Below are 23,746 nucleotides of genomic sequence, written 5' to 3' on the forward strand. Positions count from 1 at the left end.
TGTGTAGTTATTTGTACTCTTGGACTCTTAACTCACTAGCATCTCTTGATAGCATACTTCATACTTGTATAGGAGTAGTAATCAATTGTCAATTAATAAAGTTTTCATAATTCAATAAATAGTCGTTTTCCATTTTAATTCGTCTATCATATATTTTTTTAATTTTAATCCGTGAGTGTTTATATTTGTAGTAAAATGTCCTATCACCTATTCTCTATTTCTCTTCCTCCTATCTATTCAATTTTAACTTACTAAACTATTTATAGTTGATCGATGATCGACCTTGAATTATGTTACGTTGGTTGAGGCGAAATTGTGAAATAATTCAACATATAGTCATTCACTACAAAAAATTGCATTGGTGATAGCAACGTGATTAATGGATTAATCTGATAAGAATATGAATTCAATAAGCCTTGATTAAAATTCTTTAAATTTGTGCCTGCATATGTCGAGTAAGATTATCAATCCTTTTCACACAATATTATCCACAAATTTATCTACAACTATGATTTATTGGACGAATTAACATATTAAGATCATGATTTAAAATATCTAACGTCTACATCAACCTCAATTGTATAAAGATCACTTAAATTCATCATGTGCATAAGTTTACCTATTTATTTAACCAACCATATAAGTATTTTACTTAAAAATGCATGAATTTTCTGACTACATTTTCCACATCACAATGCTATTGTTTCCCCCAAAAAGTGGCGAGGGCAAGATCGTCATATCCCAAAACTATAAGCGACAAACTTCATCTCAGTTTCTGCAACTCTTTCTTCCTCTCTCTCCCAACGCCAAAATCTCTCTCTCTCTCTCTCTCTTTACATAAACATTCTGCTATAAAGAAAGAAACAAACTTTGTTACTCACGACGCTCTCCCATTATTCCTACTCAATCCCAACACAATTTCAATGGAGAGGCCGAAACTGAAGCCATCTACAGAGGCAGAGCCACTGCAACTCCCCCCTCCGATCCCAAAGAGTTCCTCTCCCGCTCTTGGAGCGTCTCCGCCTTCGAAATCTCCAAAGTCCTCACCAACACCAACCCCAACCCCGCCCCGACATCATCTACGAAGAGCCCGCAGTCTCCGGCAACCCCTTCTCCTTCGCTTCTTCAGAAACTTCCAGCTCGTCATGGACCGCATTATGTCTCAATCGGTGCGTAAAGATTCAACCTTTTTGTCTGATTTCCCAACATTTCTTGTTTTCTAGTGTGTGTTGTGTGTGTTTTTTTTTCTAATTCCTTCCCTTTGTCCATATCTTAAAATTCTTGTTTTGGAGTTATGTAAACCATTCTCTTTTGTTATTTTGTGATTTGTTTATGAAGATTTTTTTACTAAATTTGATTAAGGAAGGAAAAGTGTTTAGTTTGTGGGAAAAACAAAAGTTAATTTCTTGGAACTGTAAGTTATCAAGGAAGCATTTATTGGTTAGGTAAGTGGCATTATGTTTTCTTGGATAAGTAAATTATTAACAATAATTATATCAATAAAATTTCTCTTATTCTCTGGGTAAAAATTTGGGTTTATGGGATCAAGGCTGGAAAATTTTTTAACCAAAGCAATTATTCCTTTGTATAGTAGGGGTTTGAATATGAAATGTGTGTACAACATGTGCAGCAGGAGGTATCACCACGCACTTCTGGAAGGCTGTCTCACAGCAGTGGCCCCCTCAATGGCGGACAGAGCTGTGGTGGCTCTCTCACTGACAGTCCACCGGTCTCCCCCTCTGAGATAGAAGATCTCAAGGTCCTTCTTTTAAATTAATCTCAACCAAATCTTGTTTTTTGTCTTTATTTGAAGTATATTATATGGCACTGTTTTTGTCTTGTGATCATGTTCTCTGTATGAACACTCTGATGAGAGAGAGTAAGCTTTATCTTTATCCAAAACATAGTCAGAATATGTTAGTACCACAGTGATGCTTTCCTTCTCCCACACTTCAAGATTGCATATTTGTTTAGTCTATTTCTTTTCTTGTTTGTTTAAAAATTTTATCTTTATGATTATGAGTAATGAGTGTGCAATTTTGAATCCTTGTAGATGGAATTATGTCGGTTAGACTGTGAATTTTTGAGTATTTATAATGTTTTTTATTGTGGTGATATTGATGCATGTGAATGGTCCCTCAAAATGATAGGTACAAAGTAATTGCTTGAGTTATGAGACATCTATGCTCTTTCACTTGTTATTGACAAGTTTCACATAAATGTTTCTAAATTGCTGCCAAATGTGTGTAAGGAAATTCAAGATTGAATTTTTGTGGGGTGTTCTATTATGATGTGTCATGAGATGGAATTGAATTTCTCTGATGAAAGTGGATACATACAGGCGTGTATTCATCAATACAGTCGAGCAAATATTCCGGTGGGTAGCCAGTACAAGAGCAGCAGCACCAGCGTGTGAGTGGCGGAGGAAAAACTGTTGGGAGGTGGTTGAAGGATCGGAGGGAGAAGAAGAAAGAGGAGCGAGGGCGCACAATGCACAGCTCCACGCAGCCATCTCCAGTCGCTGGGGTGGCGTCTGCTATTGCTGCCATCGCAGCTGCCACAGCTGCGTCGTCTGGGGCAGGGAAGGACGAGAACATGGCCAAGACGGACATGGCTGTGGCCTCTGCTGCCACGCTGGTTGCTGCGCAGTGTGTTGAGGCGGCTGAGGCAATGGGGGCTGAGCGCGCCATCTGGCCTCTGTTGTGAGCTCTGCTGTCAATGTCGATCAGCCGGTGATATCATGACCCTTACAGCTGCTGCTGCCACTGGTGCATATTCCACCGCATATTTTGATGATTCGAGTGATTTTGAAATGTGTATAAGTGTTTTTCTTGATGTTGATGTAGCTCTCCGGGGCTGCCACTCTGGGCGGGGCGTTGAAGGATGTGTGGAACGTGCAGCAGTGGCACCTCGGGACAAGGGGGGGGGTGTTAGTGGTGTCAGGGGGGGGGAGCAATGGCAGTTCCAGGGCGAATTCATCCCGAAGAAAATTTCCTCGAGATATGTGGCAGAAAATTCTTGAAAGAGGCTGCGAGTTTTTGGCTCGAAAGGGAAAGAAAATCGATCTTCCAAGAATCGATGCACACTTGCTCGTGGGGTTTTTCGTTCCTATCTAATTAACTTTTTTATGAGGCGATTTTCCCTGGAAACTAGTGTCCGTTTACATCAACAAATGGGGCAGGTAGTGATCAAGATTTCCATTTAAACTTTCCAAATTCTTCATAGTTTAAATTTTTTGTTCAAATTTTGTTATGTGGTATTGTAACAGGTGATGCTGAAGATGAAGAGTAGGCATGTAGCTGGGACAGTCACTAAAAAAAAAAAGTAAGTCTATATGTTTTTAGCTTTTGTTCAATGATGGGATAAGATTTGGAAGTGAAGTGATTCCACATAGGGATTAGAGAAAGCAAGATGAAAAAGATAGCCCACCATATTTTTCCTTTTTTTAAAATTTTTGTTTTCAGATGTGGTGTTGGATGTGCTCAAAGGGTATTCCTCGTGGTCCGGGCGCCACCTTCTCGAGGGGGGGCGAGGAAGGGGACTGCACTGAAAACAGTCGGGGGGTCGTCGAGTTGAGTGCAGAATCAGAGAGAGTATGATTGTGGACCCCTGGAGTGTCTAGACACTTGCCATTGCTGCTGAGAGGAACAATAAACATAGGGTTTGATGTTTCTCATTAGTGGTTTAGTATAGAAAAATAAGCCTCTATTTTGGACTAACAATTTGGTAAGTAGTATGGGTGAAATTGGTAGTGAAAAAATGTGGTAAAGTTGTTTGATGTTAATCCACATGGGATGGATGGATCCCTTTAGTTTTAATCTGGAGAAAATGTAGTATTTTTTGGGATTGTGTTTGATTTTGAAATATTAAAAAGAGTAAAGTGAAGGAAAGATTGTGAAAGCATGTGATCTAAGTTTTGTTGTTTCTCTTTTGTTCTTTTTGTTGGATTAAGATTGGTCAAAGGAGAGGGAGAATCCCATTTTAAACAAAGAAACATAGAAATGATGTTTCATTCTTTTATATAATATGCTTTGTGGGACTTGATTTTTCACACTTTATAATGGGCTAATGGGGAATCTAGATTAGGGTTGTGGCTTGTGGTTTGCAATTTTGTTATGTACTGCGTTATTTCTTGTCTCATTTTATATTTGGCAATCTAGATTAGTGTTGTGACTCCTAATTGTATTGTGTTTAAATAAAGTTAATTTCTTAATATACACACTTAAAACTTTGAGCTACGTAGAACGATAGCGAAGGGTTATTAAATGTATATTTTTCCATGTTGGACATATGAGGAAATTGGTGGGGTTTTGGTAAAAGTTTTGAAACCTTATTTGGAAGATGATTCAAATTTCAAGGGAAGTTGTTAGTATAAGAGAAGGGCATCATGAAAAAATCTAATGAAATATTTTGTGAGTTAAATAAATTGATCATGAAAAAATCTAATGAAATATTTTGTGAGTTAAATAAATTGATCATGAAAAAATGTAATGAAATATTTTGTGAGTTGCATAAATTGATCAAGACTCATTAGTCAAGACCAATTTTATTTGATATTTGGATAGTGATAAATTAACAAAAATTGTTTATACAAAATTGGACATTTTAGGTATTTTATATTTCATAATACATTAATGATGATGAAATATTACGCATTTACCCTTTAACAACTAATTAGGAAATGATTATGCTTCTTAATCAAATAACCAAGATTTAAGGAAAGTATTATTCATTGTATCTTGAACCTACAAATTATAGCAGATCAAAACTAAAAAGATGGATTCATCACATATTTCACCGTATATTTTTAAAAATATTAGCAAGTATTTAAAGAATATTAATAAATTTCTTTCATTTCCTCAACACTTGCTACATTATCATACAATAAATTTAATGAATAAATTGACATATAAAATTTAGTCACTAAAAGAGCACAAAATTATAAATAAAAAAATGATGTATTTGTGATTATCATCCAATTAATTGAATAACTAAAAATTATTTATAGTAGAAAATAAATAGTTATTCAAAATCAACTACTTCACTGTTAAATGGAGTAGTAACAAAATTATAAATACAATTACTTGTAAACATAGTTAATTTATTAGTATTGTCATCTAACTAATTAGCATTACATCAATTTCCTTTAATATTGTACATTTTGACTCATTACATCAATTTCCTTTAATATTGTACATTTTGACTCTAAAATTATGAAATGAATATAAACAACAAAAAATAAATTAAAATCATAACGGTCTCATTGTACCCAACTATTTTAATACTAAACAATTTTTAAAATTGTGAATTACTAAACAACCACACATATACACTTAATTTTATACTAGTTGTATCATCAGACTAACATATGATCATTAAATCAATTTTTTCCCTATTCAATATCTTGACTCAAAATCATGACAAAAATAAATTTGATACTACATAATAATAAAAATGAATTAAAATAAGAGTCATTCACATCCAGAATTGTTTATTATTCTATAATTTTAAAATTACAAATTATAAAATTGACTATATAAACTTAATTTCTAGCACTTCGTCTCGTCCAACTAATTGATGGTCATCAATCGATTTTCTTGTGTACTCTACTCCTTGACTCAAAAATTACGATACCAAAATAAAATATAATGTATAATAGAAAAAAAGATTAAAGCGATAATAGCCATTCACATCAAAATATATTAATTATACAATTCTAATAATTATAAATTCTAAAAATGGCTATATACATATATAGTTTGTTTTAATACTACCATCCAACTAATTGATGATCGATATGTCGTTCTTTCCATACTTTACATTTTAACTCAAAAATCGAAACATGGATAAATTGTAATAGTAACAAAATATTAAAACAATAAAATCATTCACATCTAATAATTCTTAAATTATAATTTGTAAAAATTAATTACTACAATATAGTACTAGTATATACTTAATTTCTTAGTATTATTATCCAACCAATTAGTTATCATTTAAGTCAATTTAGTTGTGTACTTTACATGTAGACCAAAAAAATATGAAACAAAAATATTTTTTGTGTATAATAGTATGTAGAAAATTGAATTGAAACAATAATATTCATTTACACCCAACTATTTTATTATTGAATAATTCTAAAAAGTGACCGCATGTATATATATTTAATTTTTTAATTGTCACCCAACTAATTGCTAATTAATAAATTAATTTTCTTGTGATTCTACATCACTCAAAAACCATGAAATGAAATTGAAATTTATATAATATTAAATAATAGTAAGTTAAAACAAAAAAATTATTTGCATCAAACTATATTATGATTAAATAATTGTAAAAAAATATAAATAATAAATTTTAAATTCAGTTACTTATATTACCTGTATATACTTAATTTCTAATATAAACACCCTTCATGTTAATTAAGAAAGAAGTAATGAATAATATTTATTAATATAGAAATTCTCATCGCTAAAAGTAATTAGAATATTTTTTTTTTTATATTTGCTTTTGGATATTTAATAAATAAAAGGAGCATTCTAAATTTCTTTTAAAAATATATAGTACGTACTTTATTAAATAATATAGTAATTATCTAATAATTAAATATAGTAATTTAATGATATAGTGTGCTAATCAATACTACCATAAATATAGTTCAAAATCTAAATCAATGAATTTCCTAAACTAGTACGTAGAGCTAGAAATATCCAATATTAAATACGAAGGATAGATTAGTCATAAAATTATATCCTCAAAATAGAATTAAAATTAAAGGGTATTTTGTATATACAATTTTTGTTAATTTATCTTTTCCCTTATATATTTATATTGAGATTAAGTAGTACTGATTCTACATCTATCTAGCTAAGTACTATAAAATTCAATTTCATTCAATCTATCATAAAGACCACTTGGAATTGTCAAAATCCTCAACAATATAATCAATTCGGACTGCTCCTGAAGCTTACCAAAGAAATGAAGAAAAAGAACTAGATTGATTCGCCCCAAATATTATCGGCCCAAATATCATAGTAGTAGGTATTATGAATGGTTGGATCATATTCAATACTTATAGCACTCTAAGTCAAAATCAAGACTAAATCTCTATCCCTAGATTTTAAAATGAGTGAATGAGATTAAATTTCACGAGATCCGATAAATAGTACAAAATATCAACAAAGGTAATATCGTCATTATGTTTCATACGATAATTTGTGAATTTTTTGTATCACATAGTGTATTACAAATATCAACGATAGCATAAGAATATAACCTAGTAAAGAAAATATCAACACATATTTATTGAGATTTTTACATGGTTTTATTAAGATTTTTTAATGTATTTGTTGATAAAAATCTGGTTATCAACATTTACGAAAACTAAAATAAAAAACATCAAATTTCATCATTCGAAGCGTCATGGAACATATGCAATTGAAATCTGTTGGAATCCTTATAAAGTTATCTTCAATTTGATATATATTTTGTGAAAAAATAATTTAAATAGAGAAAGTTACGTAAATTTAAAGTTTTAAGATGATTTTAATGAGAGAAAATTGACATTAATACCCTCAAATTTTATTTATTAATTTTTTAATTAAGAATATAATTCATGTGACATTATTTCAATTACTAGATCTTCTAATTTAATGACTAAGATTAAATCTTTAGTTTAGCATTACTAATTAGTTAACAATTGATCACTCTCCATTAATGATTATGTATTATGAAAAGTTAATTATAAGAAAGCAATGTGCATAGAGCACTGCTACAAATTAGGATCTAGAGTTTTAGGAAAAGATGAGTATGGGTTTTTTTTTTAAAAATCATTGTCTATATACCAAAAGTTTCATATTGATAGATTATATGATGACCTTTAAAACAATATAATGTTTGCCTTTATTGTTCAAAACAAGATTGGGAAAAGTTTTCATCAAATTTACATTACCATGTATAGAAGATAAATTGACGGTGATGATAGGCTTTTTATCTATTCAATAGGTTCAAGTAAGATTTATAGATTGTAGAGAATATCATTAATCATCCTTCTAAAATACTGCAATAGATTCTCTTTAGAGGGATACAAACAAAATACAGCAAATCTAATGGATATGTAAAAAAAAAAGAGTATGTTAAGAAAATAAAATCAATTTTTATATTTGTTGATGAATATATACAAAATGCATTTTTTCCAACAATAAAATAAACAATCAAAACATACACAAATTCACTCAAAAACCCCAAATCCAAAACCCTCGTCCGCCGCCGCGACCGCAACCGCAACCCTCCGCTCCGGCGACTGCAGCCACCGTCACAAATCCGGTCGACCAAATCACAGCTCATAATATACTGAAACAAGTTTTATCTCTCAAAGCAGTGAGCATCCTATCGATGAAAATGTAGGTAGAGAGTTTCTACACATCTCCGCTTTTCACAGAGTGAGAATTAATATACAAAGCAGTTACCTTTTCTCTACTCTATTTCAGAATTGAGGCCAGCGCCGGCGCTCTCACTAATTTTGAATTGCTTGACCTCTTGAGATCAAGAGGGGCTGGAAAGGATGCCTCACGAGCTATTGCAACCGTATCTCAATCTGAGTTCAAGGTTGGGGATTCCTATTTATGATCATCAACTTATCTTTATTGCATCTCTCACATCTTTTGTTTTTCGTTTAGGTTTTTGATTATTTAGAGGGGACTGTTGCTTGCAATCAAACAAGGGAAATTATCGTTAACTTTGTTGCTGAGTGCCAAAAATTTGACCTTGCAAAGGCAGAGATTCTTAATATTGTGAATTTAAGACCAACAAGTGAAGCTTTGCTTTTCCAGTAATCTTTATCATTTCTTGTTATTAAGTTCCTTATGTTTTGTTGTGTTGTTGAATTGTCATTCCTACATTGTTTTTCAATAAAGAGCCATCCACATCATTATATTTATCAATGTTGTATTTCCACTTATGTTGAGTTTTCCTATCCAAGTTATACTGAAAAGTGGTTGATCAGTGTGACCCTTGGTTCAAATACTAGATGAAGATGTTATTCTGAATGAGTTTAAGATGATTTGGTATCTTCTCTGTTTGTTGTTGTTTAGGTTACTCTGTTTTCAATACATACAGTTCAGTGCTGTTGCGAATTTTGCATCTATCTCAGTTTAATTTTGAGGGAAATCAGTGGTTTGGAAATTTGTTTCTGATGCCTTACACTTGAAGTTTAGATTCACATTGGCTAGCTAAACCTATTATTATTTATGATCTCATGTGCTTTGTCATCTGGAGTCTGGAGTATTTCATTTCAGATAAATTACTGGAATTAGTTTAGGACGATCTGGTATCTTGTCCATTTGTTGTTGTTTAGGTTACTCTGTTTTCAATACATGCAGTTACACCACCATTGCAAACTTTACATCTATCTCAGTTTACTTTTGAGGGAAATCAGGGGTTTGGAGATTTGTTTCGGACGTTTACACTTGAACTTTATGTTCACATTGACTAGCTCCACCGAATTATTATTCATGATTTCACGTGCTTTGTTTGCCTGGAGTCTTGAGTATATCATTCACGACACATTACCTGGAATTATTACGTCAAGAAGGGTATTGCTAAAAAAGATGTTGAATTTTGTAAAGTAGAGTTATACCCACCTGTGTGCATACAGTGTTATGTTCACTTATGAGCAGTCAAATGAAATTCAGGGGGCTCTTGAAACTGAATCAGCTTAGCATATATTATTCAAATGTAAGGATAACTTGTAGATTCAAATACCAAGTGGTAAGCTGGTGAACTGTTAAATTCTTTTCAGTATATGTATTCCTGATCACTAGATAGTGATGTGTTTAGGTGCAATATTGTGCGATCAGTAAGTCTATATCAGGATTCGGATCCGTATGGTAATTCTCAATAGAAATGGAGGAAATGTAAACGAAAAACATTGAAGTTGGGCAGTCCATTTCTGTTCTTCACCTCTAGAAAACTTTCACAACAATGATGGGGGATTGGGATATCCTGTGGTAATTTTATGAGTTGGTTTCTTTGTAATATAACAAGACAATGGTTTATATAACTTGTGCTCGGGTGTTGTTATCTTGGGTTCTTCTTTAATAGACATTCTTAGAAGTCCAATATCATACTTTCTGAGCACTGGTAATGGTCTAACAGATCTTGCTTGTTCATTTTGTTTATTTTCCTTTCGCCAGCTCATCGAGGAATGCGATTCGCGTATGATGAAAGGTAAGGTTGAAGAGCTTGCAGAGACCATCACAAGGATTTTGCCACCTCATCCGTCTCAGGTGGATGAAGCAAATGAGGAAGCTGCTGAGGGGAAGAAGAAGAGAGCCGAGCCTGACCAAGCTGCTGAGGGGGAAGAGGAAGGGGAAGGGCAAGAAGAAGAAAGAGACTGAGCCTTAATCATACTACATAGTATACTTCTTTTACTATCTCTGCTTAATTTCTTTAGAGCATTAGCCATGAATTCTAGTTAGTGTAACAAGGAAGATGGTAGTGTGAAATTTTGCACAGTGACTAGTCTAATTAACAACTGAACTCTCAAGAGCCAATCACTACATCAATGTCAAGTTATTTTTTTGTGCTTTTGTAAAGCTAGTGATTTCTCTTTTCTAAGTTTTGCACAATAATAATTATACTACAAAAAGAAAATATCTCAAATTTGTCCCACTCTTGCTACAAATTTGATTTCAATTTAGGATAGTTTGGGTTTCGGGCTGGATGGACCAAATTTTGCTGATTAGGCCCGTAGGCCTGGCCCGAATGAAGCGCAATTAGTTGTATCTTGTTCTTGTTTCTTTTTTAAGAAGTCCATCTATCACCTCCTTTTGTACCACAAAAGGTATCCTGAATTAATGCTACTCATAAATCTCATCACTGCAATAACACCTCACAAAAATCATGTAGCAAAAGAGATTTAAAATTGAAAAACTCAAACAAAAACAGATATTTGCAGAGAAAAATGGAATTAAAGCTCCCTTTTTGACAGTCGTAACTCATAAATTACATTCCCAAGACCCTTCTCTGCTGCTAGAAAAAAGTGCAAAAAATACAAAAGCAACAAATTCAGTAACTTGAAAAAAAAATAACTAAACAACAGATTGAGCTAAAATCTATGCAGGTTGTTGTTAGACAGACCAAATTCCAACATCATATTCAATCAGTCATTCAACATTTGTTCTATTTTTTTTATATACACATCCAAAAAAAGAAAAGAAAAATAGAGTACTAAGGCATGAAGAGCTTATTCCCACACTTGCATCTCCACGCCTCTGGATAGTACTCCAACGGCATACTCATCCCCGGCTGAATCGGCACGTGCACCGCCTTGCACGGCGTGCACCTCCCGCATTTCGATCTGCACGAAGGCGGCCACGACCCCGGCCCCCCCAGCCTCCTCCGCTCCACCTCCGCTGCGTTCCAAAATTTTAAATAAATTATAAAAAAAAAACATGTAAACAACTTTGTTGAAAAATACTAAATATAAATTTACTTACTTAATTGGCGAGGAAGGGTGAGGCCTAGAGCTGAGGCGGAGGAGAGAAGGGCGAAGAGAGCGAGGGTGGCGAAGTAGAGGGCTAGCTGGCGGCGGCGGCGGCGGAGCACGGCCATGGCCGGAGAAGATCCAGCAGCAGTAGGAGAGGAGGAAGAATTATTGGGAGTGAGAGTGTGACAGTGTGAGAGTGGGAATAATATTAGTACTATAATAAGGGAAAAAATAGGAAATGTATTATTGGTGAAATGAAATGAAATGAGAGAGAGTTGCGTGTAAGCGTGCGAGTAAGTCCAAGTCAAACAGACATTTTACTACATTCAACTGTGTGTGAATAGGTATGGATATAGCAACCTTCTCTTTTTTTAAAGTACTAGAACTCGTGGAGTCGAAAACAGTAACGCATCGATGTCGTCGAAAGATAGAGACGGTGGAGCGGCTGTCGATGACTCTTGCAGTTAATTTTAGTATTTTTATTTTACCTTTGATGTCGAGCTGTAGTCGATTTTTCTTGCTTAGTATATATGGTTATTTTAGCTTTTTAGTGACATTTGAAAGTGTTCGATTAAAAAAATGTTAAATTTTCATAATTATTGGAAAAACAAATAAAAAATTGATCTTTTTATGGTAATTGCCTTTTATGGTCGGTATGCTATTTTCCTTTATGAAAAGAAAAAGTGAATGAAAATAAACATAGGAAGAAATACTTTTTGAAAGATATGACGGTGTAATGTTTTTGCGAGTCATGTTATAGGGAAGAAATAGTACATATGATGTAACTTCTGAAAAAAATTAGTCGTCGATGTAATTGGCAACGAATATCTTTTTTAAATCTATTAATAAGAATTTCATTTTTTTTTAATTTATTATTTGGAATAAATGTGCGAATACTTTGAAAAAGTTAAGAAAATAAGAGCACCTTTAGGCATTAAAAAAAGCAATAAAATATATTGGAGTAATTAATTAATCGTTACTATCGATTCGATTCTTTGTTAATACATTTAGAAATTAGAAGTCTAATCAAAGTGATGCTACATACTTTACATTATTATATGATAAGATTAACGTAGGCTTCTTTGGTGATAATCAATCCCGGCCCTACCACATAAGGTAATGTGTCCTATCAAATGATCAGTGATCGTCAATTTAAACAATTTAAAATATAGATTTTGTTATTTTATATAGTATGAATATAAATTGACAAGGACCAAACAATATTTTTTTTCATGTTGACTAATATTTCGTCATTTTTTTAGATGTATGGGTGATATTTCTCTTCCATTTTTATGCAGTGATATAAATTTTAATTACTATTGTGATTATTTATCGAAATTACTAAATTAACTGATAAGATCAATAAACCTCAGTTTGAACCACTAAATATTAATCGAAGCCATAATTAGAGATTTTATATATAATAGTAACTTTACGTACGTACAAATTAGTATTTATAAGAAAGTTCTAATTTTAACCAATTAATCACTCTGTCCCCTTTGAAGTAAGTATGGCGTATATTTTTTGACACTGAATACTAAGACTATTTCCAATTGTACACCAAAATTTGAAATGAGATAAACAATTAGCTGCACTAATGGTATTCTAAAATCAATCTCATTTTGATTTTTAAGAAAAAAAATTCTATTTTTTAGGCTTACACTAAATCAAAACTATAACTTCTTCAAACTTTGTGAGAAAAAAGTGTATAATATAGAGAATATTCTTTTAAAGTTTGAGTTTTTTATAAATGGTTAGAGTAAAATTATATTTGATGTGACATTTATACTAAAATTAGTGTAAGTTTAGTATAAATAGTCGGATATATTCTAAGCCCAATATACACAAAAACACTTAAAATCTTAAATAGTATACTTACATTATCTACATGCTTATCTCAATCTATCTGCGACCATGTAGATAAAAACACTTAAAATTAAAATACATACACTATAACCTTTTATTATTTATCATTTTACTTAATTTTATATTACAATTAAGATTTACTAATAAAGTAAAAAAATTATAATTTCATTGAACCAACTAAACCTACATAATACTAAAAGTTTTATATAATCAACATTTTAAATATAAATAAGACTCATTATATCTCAGTAGTACTCTAAATGAAGGACTTTTTTTTAGTACAAAATGTTATGCAATTTTATTTAATTATTTATTTGGAAAAGTTGTAAGGAAAGTGAATGTTTGCTTATATATACGACAAATATTATGTGTGAATACCAAAAAACACATGGAATTGGACTTTGAAAACAGAGAGATCAAAATTTCAATAGATTTATGCAGTGGTTACAGCATGCATATTCAGACCTTTATGTATGATGTATGCAAAAGCAACCAGTGCTGTCCATCCACGTTATTTTACCATACTTTCATGTCACATTTTTTACGAAATATATAAAATTCAATGTGGTGAAAATAAAATAAAAGTTAACTTAGTGGGACGTGGGCTATTTTGTGGCCAATTACCCAGGGTTGGGACACTGTCTTGTTTTCTTGATACAAAATGCTTGTACTATCTCTGGTTACCAAAAATAATTTTAGAAATGGATGGAACTCACAAATTTAATAGAATGAAAAATAGAAAAAAAGTAATTGAAAGATTGTTAGTTAAAAAACAAAATGACTGTTTTCGACATAGGAATACATAATATATTTGATTGTAAAAAATCGACAAGCAATACAGTACTTACTACATAAATAGTTTTAAATAGTGGCATATGGAACGATGGCTTAAGAAAGAGTTAGCTGTGACTAATGATTTGAAATAGTGGTTCGTGAAGAAGTGGTTTGAGAACAGAGTCCGCCTTAATATAAAAAAAACGTTAGACTTGATATGTATTTTAGTATTTTATTTAATAATTTATTATAAGTATTGTTCTTATCAAATTAAATAAATAAATAAAAAGCATGGTAGAGATGATTAGAATGGAATGGTGATCACGTGAAAGAAACATGTTTCCAGTTTTCGGTCTAGTCAGGAGTCGAGGCAATTATATTATGACAGTCAATAACATGTTTATTACTTATGTGTCGGGTATGTGTAGATAAATTATTCAATATATGATTGAATTGATATCCTTTTGGATTATACTAGTATTCATTCTGTTACATTAAAAATCATTGTAAACGTAATTAATTTTACTAAAACATATTAATCAAAGCTTGATTTAATGTTTGTGATAAAAAAATTTTGAATTTAAAAGGAACATTGATACCAATGCAATTTGTGATATGGAGTAATATAATTATGGTATGTATATAGCATGAACAATTACTAATGTGATCTACAACTAGTGTGTTTGAGGTGTCTTTAATAGTGTGGTTTAATGTTAGAATAAACACTTCATACGATTAAGAGACAAAGATTTATATGATTCGATTAATCAATCCACATTGTGGACGATAATTATAATACATATATAGCCTTTAGGCTTTAAGTATAATTATTGGTGGCTCTCACACTTTCTTTTCTATGCTTAACCTTCAATAGAAACTTTAATTAAAAATTTTCATACTGATGAAGTTCTTTACTATAAATATTCTTCTGAGAAAATATACTACTACAACTATTAGTCTATTACCGATTTCTACTAAAGAAACACAAAATTGAACACTATTATTGATTACACTGATTTATTGTATGTAATCGCACATGAATGTGCTTCGATCATATCAAAGGAGTTTTTCTCTATAGAATCGTTCGCAATTTTAACGATACCTTTATTAAAAATATCTCCTACAAAATGTATTCGCTCATGAATATACTTCGATCTTCTATAAAAAGCTCGATGATATCAATTTTTATCACACAAAGTCATACTATCGCAACATCACATCCCTTCCCTCTTTAGCTAATTATGTTTAAGCTTATGTCCCTGTCATATTATCTCTTCAGTTAGAAAAAGCAATAAAGCTATGCAACCAAATTTTATACAACCAAAAATTGATTTATTTGAGAAAAAATGTAATTTATTTATGTATTTAATTAAAAAGTATAGACATATATATAGTATAGGGAACGTGCATAATATTATGGTATTTGTGTATAATTTTTAAAAAAATTTTGAATCATAAAATATAATTAATGCATATTTTAATTCAAATTTGAAAAATAATAGAGAAATAATTCAAATATAAAAATAAAAATTTGAAAATGAGGCCAAAAATTAATAAAGGGTTTTTAATTTGTTAACTAACTATATTTATTATTTTAATATTTAATTAACACATCGAAATTACTAATATAATTTTGTTTTGGTTGTACAAAATTTGGTTGTTTATCATTATTCAAAAAAGCTTAACAATTAATGCCGCACAAAACAATGTGATTTAAGTGAAAAGAAAATTTAAATTAAATAAAAAAATAGAGAATGAAAAAAGAAAAAAAAAAAAAAAAAAAAAAAGGAATGGTAAATAGAGTCGATTTTTACTAGTAACACACGTCACATCCATGGGACCATAGTGACATTGAATAAAACCAGTCATGAATTGATCTGCGACTCCTGCCCTACAGATATGGTTCCTACCCAGACCAAATATAAATAATTAAAATACATTCATTAAAAAAAAAAAACATCGCTATGTGTGATTTGTTTTCAAAAAAAATTATAGTACGAATTTATTAAAAGGAACAAATAATCGATTCGTCACTTCCATTCTTCTTGTATCTATATGAAAATCGAATATAGTCAATAGAAATTAGAAACATTTACTGGACGATATACTTTACAATAATGCTTTTATGTATTACACGCACCTTCCTTACTTTTTATAAATAAGGAAATCAGATGTGATATGTTCGAATTGTAGAATTAAAAGTTGAAATTGATCAAATTAATTAAAGCTATGGAGTGTTATTAAGTATATTATACATTTATACTCCCATTTTTTAGTGAATGTCTTCATTTTTGTTAATGAGAAAAATTTTGTGCAATAATTTTATTCCTTATGTTTGAAAAATTATTAGAGCTCGTTTGGACCATTAATGTTATGATATACTTTTAAGATGAGAACTGTTCTGCTGCACGTCTTGTGTAAGCGTCTATGAGAGACTCAGTGACTCTGCTCCACGTAGGAGAGAGCCACTCACATAAGTTGTGCAGCAGAACAGTTCTCCTTTTAAGATAAGTCATAAATATAATTAAGATAAAGTAACAGTATTTATTTTATTTGATGTTTAGGAATTAAGATTTAAAAATCAAGGGTGGGTCAAAATGAACATTACTAATATTATTGTGGATGTTTAATTGGGCTGATTGCATAATCCCAGTCCAATCCTATTGTATTTAGAAGCTATTCGATTCGGATTAATAAGTCAATTTTTCATATGGCTTATAATTGCCAAAGTAAAGCTAAATCTTCAACCGATTAATGAACCCTTCAACTTATAATCTGAACCCATTGATACTTTACATAGATCACAGTAGTAATGAATGAGATATATAAGTAAGTTTGAATTTCTAGTTATTAAATTAAACTACATCAAAAATGAATATTATTTAATCGAAATTGAAAGATAAATCATACACAGCTTTATATACCTCTTATTTTGTCAGCTTTTTTTTTTCAGAAGTCTAACTTTGTCAGCATTACTTGACCAAAATAGCCACCGTGCAAAATTATACTCCTACTTCAAATTCAAGTTTAAATTTATTTTATCCTTTTTAGAAAAATGTAGTTTTAAAAAAGATAAAATCAAATTAATTTAATTACGACACGCAAAAGTGTTTTAAATTTTAATATTTGTCCACCGAATAGGTTGGAAATATCGATATGTATTGGTGGTGAAAATAAATAAAATATAAAATTGTGCATTTAATATTAGTTGTTGATGTCGTATCTATAAAAGTGAGAGTGGTGTGTGACTGAGCAAACTGCAGTGAGGATTTAATGCTGCTCGTGTGCGTCGCTCATATTTTGCAGACGTTAAATTGGATTTTTCACTCTCTTTTTTCTCAGTCTTTCTCTGCCTGCAATTTTTTCAAGGCTATATTCACAATGCCACATATAATCACACTTCTTTCTACTTGGATTATATGTTTTTTACTCCAACTTTCACCCATGGTATTTTTTTGACATTTTTATTTTTAATTTTGATGAATTGAATCTATATGTAAAAGGACATACAAATTAAAATGAAAAAAACATGATAGACGATGGAAATGGAAAATTGTAGTAACTGTTTTCTGAATTATGAAAACTAATTTCATAATTGATAATTGAGTACTAAATTTATTATAGAAAAAATTAATGGCACAAAAATAGCAAATTAATACATGTGATGTCATATTCAAAACATTTTTCATTAGACAGCCAGCACATACTTTGAAATTTATTGGAGCCATATTCGTACTTTTTGCAGAAATATTGAGATATTTTTCGCATTTCTTAAAATGGCACGTCATTACTGTAGCAAAGAAACTGTAATGTGTAATTAACTTTTAATAGTTACTCCATAACCATTAAACCTATACATACAATATATGGATATTCTCATAAAGTAAATTATTACTTAAAAAAAAATTATTACTTTAAATTATGAAAATTGTTGTATATTTTTAAGAGAATACTACTAAGATGGGACAAAATTTATATAGTGTCTACAGTTTAATCAATAATTTATAAAAATGAATTTAGAGAGAATCATGTTTTATTTATATATTCAATTTTTAAAACATAGTTGCTTTTTGTTGTGGTTCTAAGTGTAAAATAATTTCAATATCCGTTATGTGAAATTTATTTTAATAGTTTTTTTACTTGGTTTCAGTGAACTATATTTTTAGTACCTAAACTTTATTATAATATCAAATTCTTTTGGACTAAAAAGCAAAAATATCTCTTAGGGACTTGAGGTATTTTAGAATTTAGACTAAATTTTTTTTTAAAATGCAAAATTCGTTCCTTGTAATACTTGTATCTAAATTCATTAAATTCATAGTAGCTATTTAATAGATGTGACAGATGAGTGGTATTGATTTTTCACCAGCTGCTTACAAACTATTTTTAGGCCTGTGGTATGATGACCAAAAACATGATCCCAAATTGTATGAATGCAGGCCAGCCGAAATTGCCAAATGTACAGTTAAAAAAGGTATTCAAATTTAAGAATTTTAGGAGATCTACCTAGTTCAATAAATGTAACATATTAATGCTACCAAGACTATGGAGCTCATATCACAACAATTGAATAGTGCAATTTCATGTTTTGCTCTAACATAATTCAATTGTGGGCTTGTTATTGGGCTGAAATTCAATTGTGGGCTTTGGGTTTCCACGTGTATATTTCTTGAAGATGTAGAATGGTTGTCCTTTTGTAGTTTTGTACCTTGCTCTAGAACTTTGATTCTCATAATAATCTATGGATTTTTTAAAAGCATCAGAAAAGGTTAAATAAATCAATACCACCAAAATCCAATGGACAATAATGCCCCACATGGCAAAGTACCAAGCAAATTCCCTCAAATAAAATCCAAACAATTGTGAATTCACTTTCCTCCTCACCAAACCTTGACCTAATTAATTCTATCTTGAAATTACATCGACTCCCATGGCGATTGAGGTATGTTTGGAATAAAACCCATTTTTTGTTTGTTTGAAATATTAGAATATTAATTTTGGTGGTATGTATGTATAGGCATGGTTTATGCAAGAAAATGATGACGATCAAAGGCTCCCACATCAAAAGAACCCACCCGAATACGTTTCATTGGATCAGTTAGCGGATCTTGGAGTTCTCTACTGGAATTTGGATCCGAATAAGTATGAGAATGACCCGGATTTGAACAAGATCCGACAAGACCGAGGATATAGTTATATGGTACTAGTTCAATTTACTTAGCATTGTGTCTGAACCCACGAGTTTTGTTTACTGGATCCGTTAACGTGAGTTATTTAATTTGGTGAAGGATATGCTTGACTTGTGCCCTGAGAAAGTGGAGAATTATGAGGAGAAGTTGAAGAGGTTTTACACTGAGCACATCCATGGTGATGAGGAGATTCGTTATTGTCTGAAAGGGAGTGGCTACTTTGATGTGAGGGACAAGGATGACCGTTGGATTCGCATCTTGATCAAGGCTGGTGATCTCATTGTTTTGCCGGCTGGGATTTACCACCGTTTCACTCTTGACACTCACAACTACATCAAGGTACTATGTTTACTAGTATTATAAAAGTGAAAAAAGAAATTATGGTTAGTATACTAATTAGAAATTGATTATAGTTGATGAGATTGTTTGTGGGAGAGCCGGTTTGGACAGCCTTCAATAGACCACAGGAGGGGCATCCGGCAAGGAAGGGATACATCAACTCCACACTTGGAATGCCACTTCAAGTTTCTTGAAGAATCACCATCTTATAACTCGTATCTACGGGAGATAGCTCGTACACTTTAGTCTTTACCTCTTCGGCTTGGATTTGAGGCTCTAAGTTATGTAATTATTTGTCGTGATCGCAACCTAAAGTTCTGAATTGCCATTGATTGTAATATGAGGCTTATTGAACTATAGTTCAATGTTCGATAATATAGTTACTATAGTTACCCGAATATGACTTTATAACGTGTTCATTTTATTACTATAGTTATCCGAATATGGCTTTATAATGTGTTGATATTATAGTTAAATTGTGCATATACTTGTGTTAATCAGGTTTACACACTCAATTTGGAGCAAACTATTGATTTCTCTATTGATTACAGGACAAATACATGATAGAAATTTATGAAATGATTATCATATGACCACACAAAGAAATGAAAGAGAGAATATAAATGGACAGTAGAATCAATAGTGGAAATGAATGCTTAATGTGAAAATTGAGATATACGTTTGAAAATAAATATTCGGTGAGATAAAATCTTTGAATAAAGAGGAGTTGGAGAAAATAAGCTCGACTTTTTTGAAACTAATAATAACTTCTTAATTTAGTACCGAATAATTACGATATCAGCTTGAAATTAAAGTTTTGAACTTAGTCCAAATATTTGAATATTTCCTATTAACATAAAGAAAATTACTGGACCACTGAAAATCAAATGGAATATTAGAAATTCAATGAAAAATCCCATCATCCACCCATTCCAATTTCGTAATCAAATTTGATCGCCCTTCTTGAAATGACCAAAAGGCCCACAGTGACTTTCCGTCGTTCAATTATGCTCTACACAGAAATGTTATCACCCGAGGGATATTTTAGTCCTTACAAGAGAAATTTCAATATATATTCCCATTTCCACATATAAGAATTTTCCAATTTAGGCGTTTTCTGAATTCCTTTGCTGAGCAAGGGTTTGAGCAAGCGAGAGATAGAATGGGTTCTGAAAGCAAGGCAAGAAATTTCTTTAATTTTAGCTTTTCTTCTTCGCAAAGCTGTGATATTGGAGGATGTGATTGATTTTGGAGTACTTAATTATGTAAAATTGCATTTTTATTTGCTCAGATGATATGATAAGGCCTCTTTTTTCTGTTTTTCTTGTCGATGCTATCAGATTGTAGTTGGTTGTATAATTTCTCGGGCGGGTAGTAGGAGGATCTAATTAAGTAGTATAAATCTCGATCATGTGTTCTGCGTTATCCCTGATCTCTTTTTTTTCATTGTACATTGTTTTTTGGTTTGCTTCTCGAACTTCAATTTTGTTGTGTTGGATTATGTTGGAAGCTGAACTTTGATAATATCTCAAGCTTATACTATTTCTTTTGGCATTCATTTTGTTGCTTATCAAAATATGACATTGAACTAATTTTTTAATAGTGCTATTTGGTGAGAGAAGCAATCGGTTGGTGGATTTAAAGATTGGAACTGTGTTTTTTCGAGAAACTGTCGTAATCAAGTGAAACTGGTTGTTATACATAAAAATAGTACGGAGTACTCCGTGGTACAACTGTGTAAAATGCCATCTCTAATCCCTGATTTGATGGCTGTTCCCAGTAACGCTTATGTTGTTAGCCCTACGGGAGGCCTAGCAAATACATATGCTTGAAATTCGAATTGGTGCAAAGAACAGAGGAATTAGACCTATTATTCAGTCTATTTGTGCAAACATGTTCTTTATTTCAGTGGATGATATAAAATTGTGGTGCAATGAGAACAACATATCCTAAATAGTTTTTGATTTTATGCTTAAACATATTCGGTATTTACATACAGCTACTGCATAACTCACTTAGTTTGTCTCTCTATTGTTTTGCATACATCTATATGTATAGAGAGAGATATTTCCCTGTTAAGGTCATAAAAAGTTCTTCAGTTTTAGCTATGTCCCCCACAAATTTTCATGTTGATCCAAAACTTTATTTCAATGCCATTTCTTTAGTAGTAGTACGTTATTTTTCCTGGCTTGCTTTGACTTGTCGATTAACTGTTCGTTTGTTTCAGTAATTCAATATTGTGATTGGTTATCTTCTTTCCATTGCTATTATTATTTCCCTCTCCATAAGTAGACTGTGTGAATATTGAAAGAGTAACAATTACAAAGTCACTCCAAGTATGCTCACCTTCCTAATCATATATTTGATGCAGGATCCGAGGGAGGAGGTTATTCAGGCATGGTACATGGATGACAGTGATGCAGACCAGAGGCTTCCCCATCACAGAGATCCACAGGAATTTGTGTCATTTGAGAAACTTGATGGTATTCAGTCTTTGCATTTCCCACTATATAATTAGATTTTCAACCATTCTTTCAGTTATAAGTAGGTTTAATAGCTACCATGTATGGCAAAATATCGTCTCACAGAGCTCATCTAAAACCATGCCTTCTAATCTGCCCTACCTAGTTTATCGAGTAGGTTTCACAGTTACAGAATAAATGTTTAGCTTAGACTGTACACCATGCATTCGATGTTACCCGCTTTCTCATTTTTTAAGCTTCTAAGATAGTTGCCTTGTCATTTTCAGAGCTAGGAGTGCTTAGCTGGAGGCTTGATGCTGATAATTATGAAACTGACCCAGAGTTGAAGAAAATTCGTGAAGAACGTGGATATTCTTATATGGTATGTTTAGTTTCAATGTTTCATAATCATGTCTTACATAGTATGTTACTTCTCATTTTCAACATTAGCGTAACAGAATACAATTTGCTCAGGATTTTTGTGAAGTTTGCCCAGAAAAGCTGCCTAATTATGAAGAGAAAATCAAGAACTTTTATGAAGAACATCTCCACACTGATGAGGAGATCCGCTATTGTGTTGCTGGAAGCGGTAAGTTTTATGTTTGACTCCATCTGATTGTTACTCTTTTCTATTAGATTACCCTAGTGCCTAATAGAAAGTTTCTTGGTCATGAAGGTTATTTTGATGTGCGTGATCGTGATGAAGCATGGATCCGCGTCTGGGTAAAGAAGGGGGCAATGATTGTCCTTCCAGCTGGAATTTATCACCGCTTTACTCTTGATTCAGACAATTACATCAAGGTAAGTTCAGAATAACAGTCACGTTCACCCTTTCTTGTTTAAATTTTTATCACTATAATATTGTGCAATTGTCTAGTACTGACCGACACCCATCCCTTGAACGTAAAATCTGCGTATGCAGGCAATGAGGCTATTTGTTGGTGACCCTGTATGGACTCCTTTCAATCGCCCTCACGATCATCTCCCTGCAAGGTGCGCCCTTTTCCTATAGCCGCCCATCATAAAGGGTTGTACAGTTCTAACCATCATATAAGCAATACCGTGTCTTTTTATGTGCAGGAAAGAATATGTTGATAACTTTGTGAACAAGGCAGGCGGTGGTCCAGCAGTTGATGCTACAGCAGCTTAAAACCTCTCTCCCAAACTGTCTGAATCTTTGAATGCGTGGTTGCTCTGCCATAGCTTTCATGTGATATACATGAGCTTGAAATAATGGGGTATGTATTCTGTGGCTAAAGTTTTTAAGAAGACGAATGCTTGAGTGGATGATCCTACATAGGGATATGAATGCTGCTTTTGAACAATTATTGTGTGTGTTTTGCAACATCTATAAAATGAAACGTTATACTACATCATACGGAATGCGATGTGTATCCTAGTATTTATTTGACTGGATCAATTTGTGATTTATGAAGGTCGCTTTTGATGTGGACTAACACAAATTGTACGTGTCTATTATTGTGTTGACACGATTACGACTGACCTGATATGCACGTGCGAGATTTGTCAGTAGACTTGCATTCACCATTTTGAATATGTGCACCCATGTTTGTTGATGCTATAATTGTAGCTGCAAAAGGGAATTTGAAGAGATAAACATCAGGTTT

The 23,746-nt window shown here is 31.9% G+C and overlaps 4 protein-coding genes and 1 pseudogene across 4 annotated transcripts; 4 read left to right on the forward strand and 1 right to left on the reverse strand.

Annotated features, from left to right (window-relative positions):
- The first annotated feature begins 448 nt into the window (after window positions 1-448).
- LOC125194607 lies at window positions 449-3,328 on the forward strand (annotated as a pseudogene).
- Window positions 3,329-8,248: 4,920 nt separating this feature from the next.
- LOC125194608 lies at window positions 8,249-10,595 on the forward strand. The gene is made up of 4 exons (XM_048092859.1): window positions 8,249-8,402; window positions 8,490-8,607; window positions 8,679-8,830; window positions 10,112-10,595. The coding sequence occupies exons 1-4, from the start codon at window positions 8,395-8,397 to the stop codon at window positions 10,395-10,397; spliced, it is 564 nt and encodes a 187-aa protein (XP_047948816.1). The 5' UTR covers window positions 8,249-8,394; the 3' UTR covers window positions 10,398-10,595.
- A 355-nt stretch (window positions 10,596-10,950) lies between these two features.
- Window positions 10,951-11,706, reverse strand: LOC125196614 (EPIDERMAL PATTERNING FACTOR-like protein 4). Its single transcript, XM_048095204.1, has 2 exons — window positions 11,499-11,706; window positions 10,951-11,414 (listed from the first exon to the last, which is right to left on the reverse strand). Exons 1-2 carry the CDS (start codon window positions 11,611-11,613, stop codon window positions 11,230-11,232), a joined length of 300 nt encoding a protein of 99 aa, XP_047951161.1. The 5' UTR covers window positions 11,614-11,706; the 3' UTR covers window positions 10,951-11,229.
- Window positions 11,707-18,917: 7,211 nt separating this feature from the next.
- LOC125196612 (1,2-dihydroxy-3-keto-5-methylthiopentene dioxygenase 1-like) lies at window positions 18,918-20,054 on the forward strand. The gene is made up of 4 exons (XM_048095202.1): window positions 18,918-19,070; window positions 19,146-19,328; window positions 19,417-19,656; window positions 19,731-20,054. The coding sequence occupies exons 1-4, from the start codon at window positions 19,059-19,061 to the stop codon at window positions 19,848-19,850; spliced, it is 555 nt and encodes a 184-aa protein (XP_047951159.1). The 5' UTR covers window positions 18,918-19,058; the 3' UTR covers window positions 19,851-20,054.
- Window positions 20,055-20,704: 650 nt separating this feature from the next.
- LOC125196611 (1,2-dihydroxy-3-keto-5-methylthiopentene dioxygenase 2) lies at window positions 20,705-23,575 on the forward strand. Its single transcript, XM_048095201.1, has 7 exons — window positions 20,705-20,836; window positions 22,028-22,139; window positions 22,406-22,500; window positions 22,593-22,707; window positions 22,795-22,919; window positions 23,041-23,111; window positions 23,199-23,575. The coding sequence occupies exons 1-7, from the start codon at window positions 20,819-20,821 to the stop codon at window positions 23,266-23,268; spliced, it is 606 nt and encodes a 201-aa protein (XP_047951158.1). The 5' UTR covers window positions 20,705-20,818; the 3' UTR covers window positions 23,269-23,575.
- The last annotated feature ends 171 nt before the right edge of the window (window positions 23,576-23,746 follow it).

This window comes from Salvia hispanica, chromosome 6 (genome assembly GCF_023119035.1).
Source record: "Salvia hispanica cultivar TCC Black 2014 chromosome 6, UniMelb_Shisp_WGS_1.0, whole genome shotgun sequence".
Lineage (NCBI taxonomy): Eukaryota > Viridiplantae > Streptophyta > Magnoliopsida > Lamiales > Lamiaceae > Salvia > Salvia hispanica.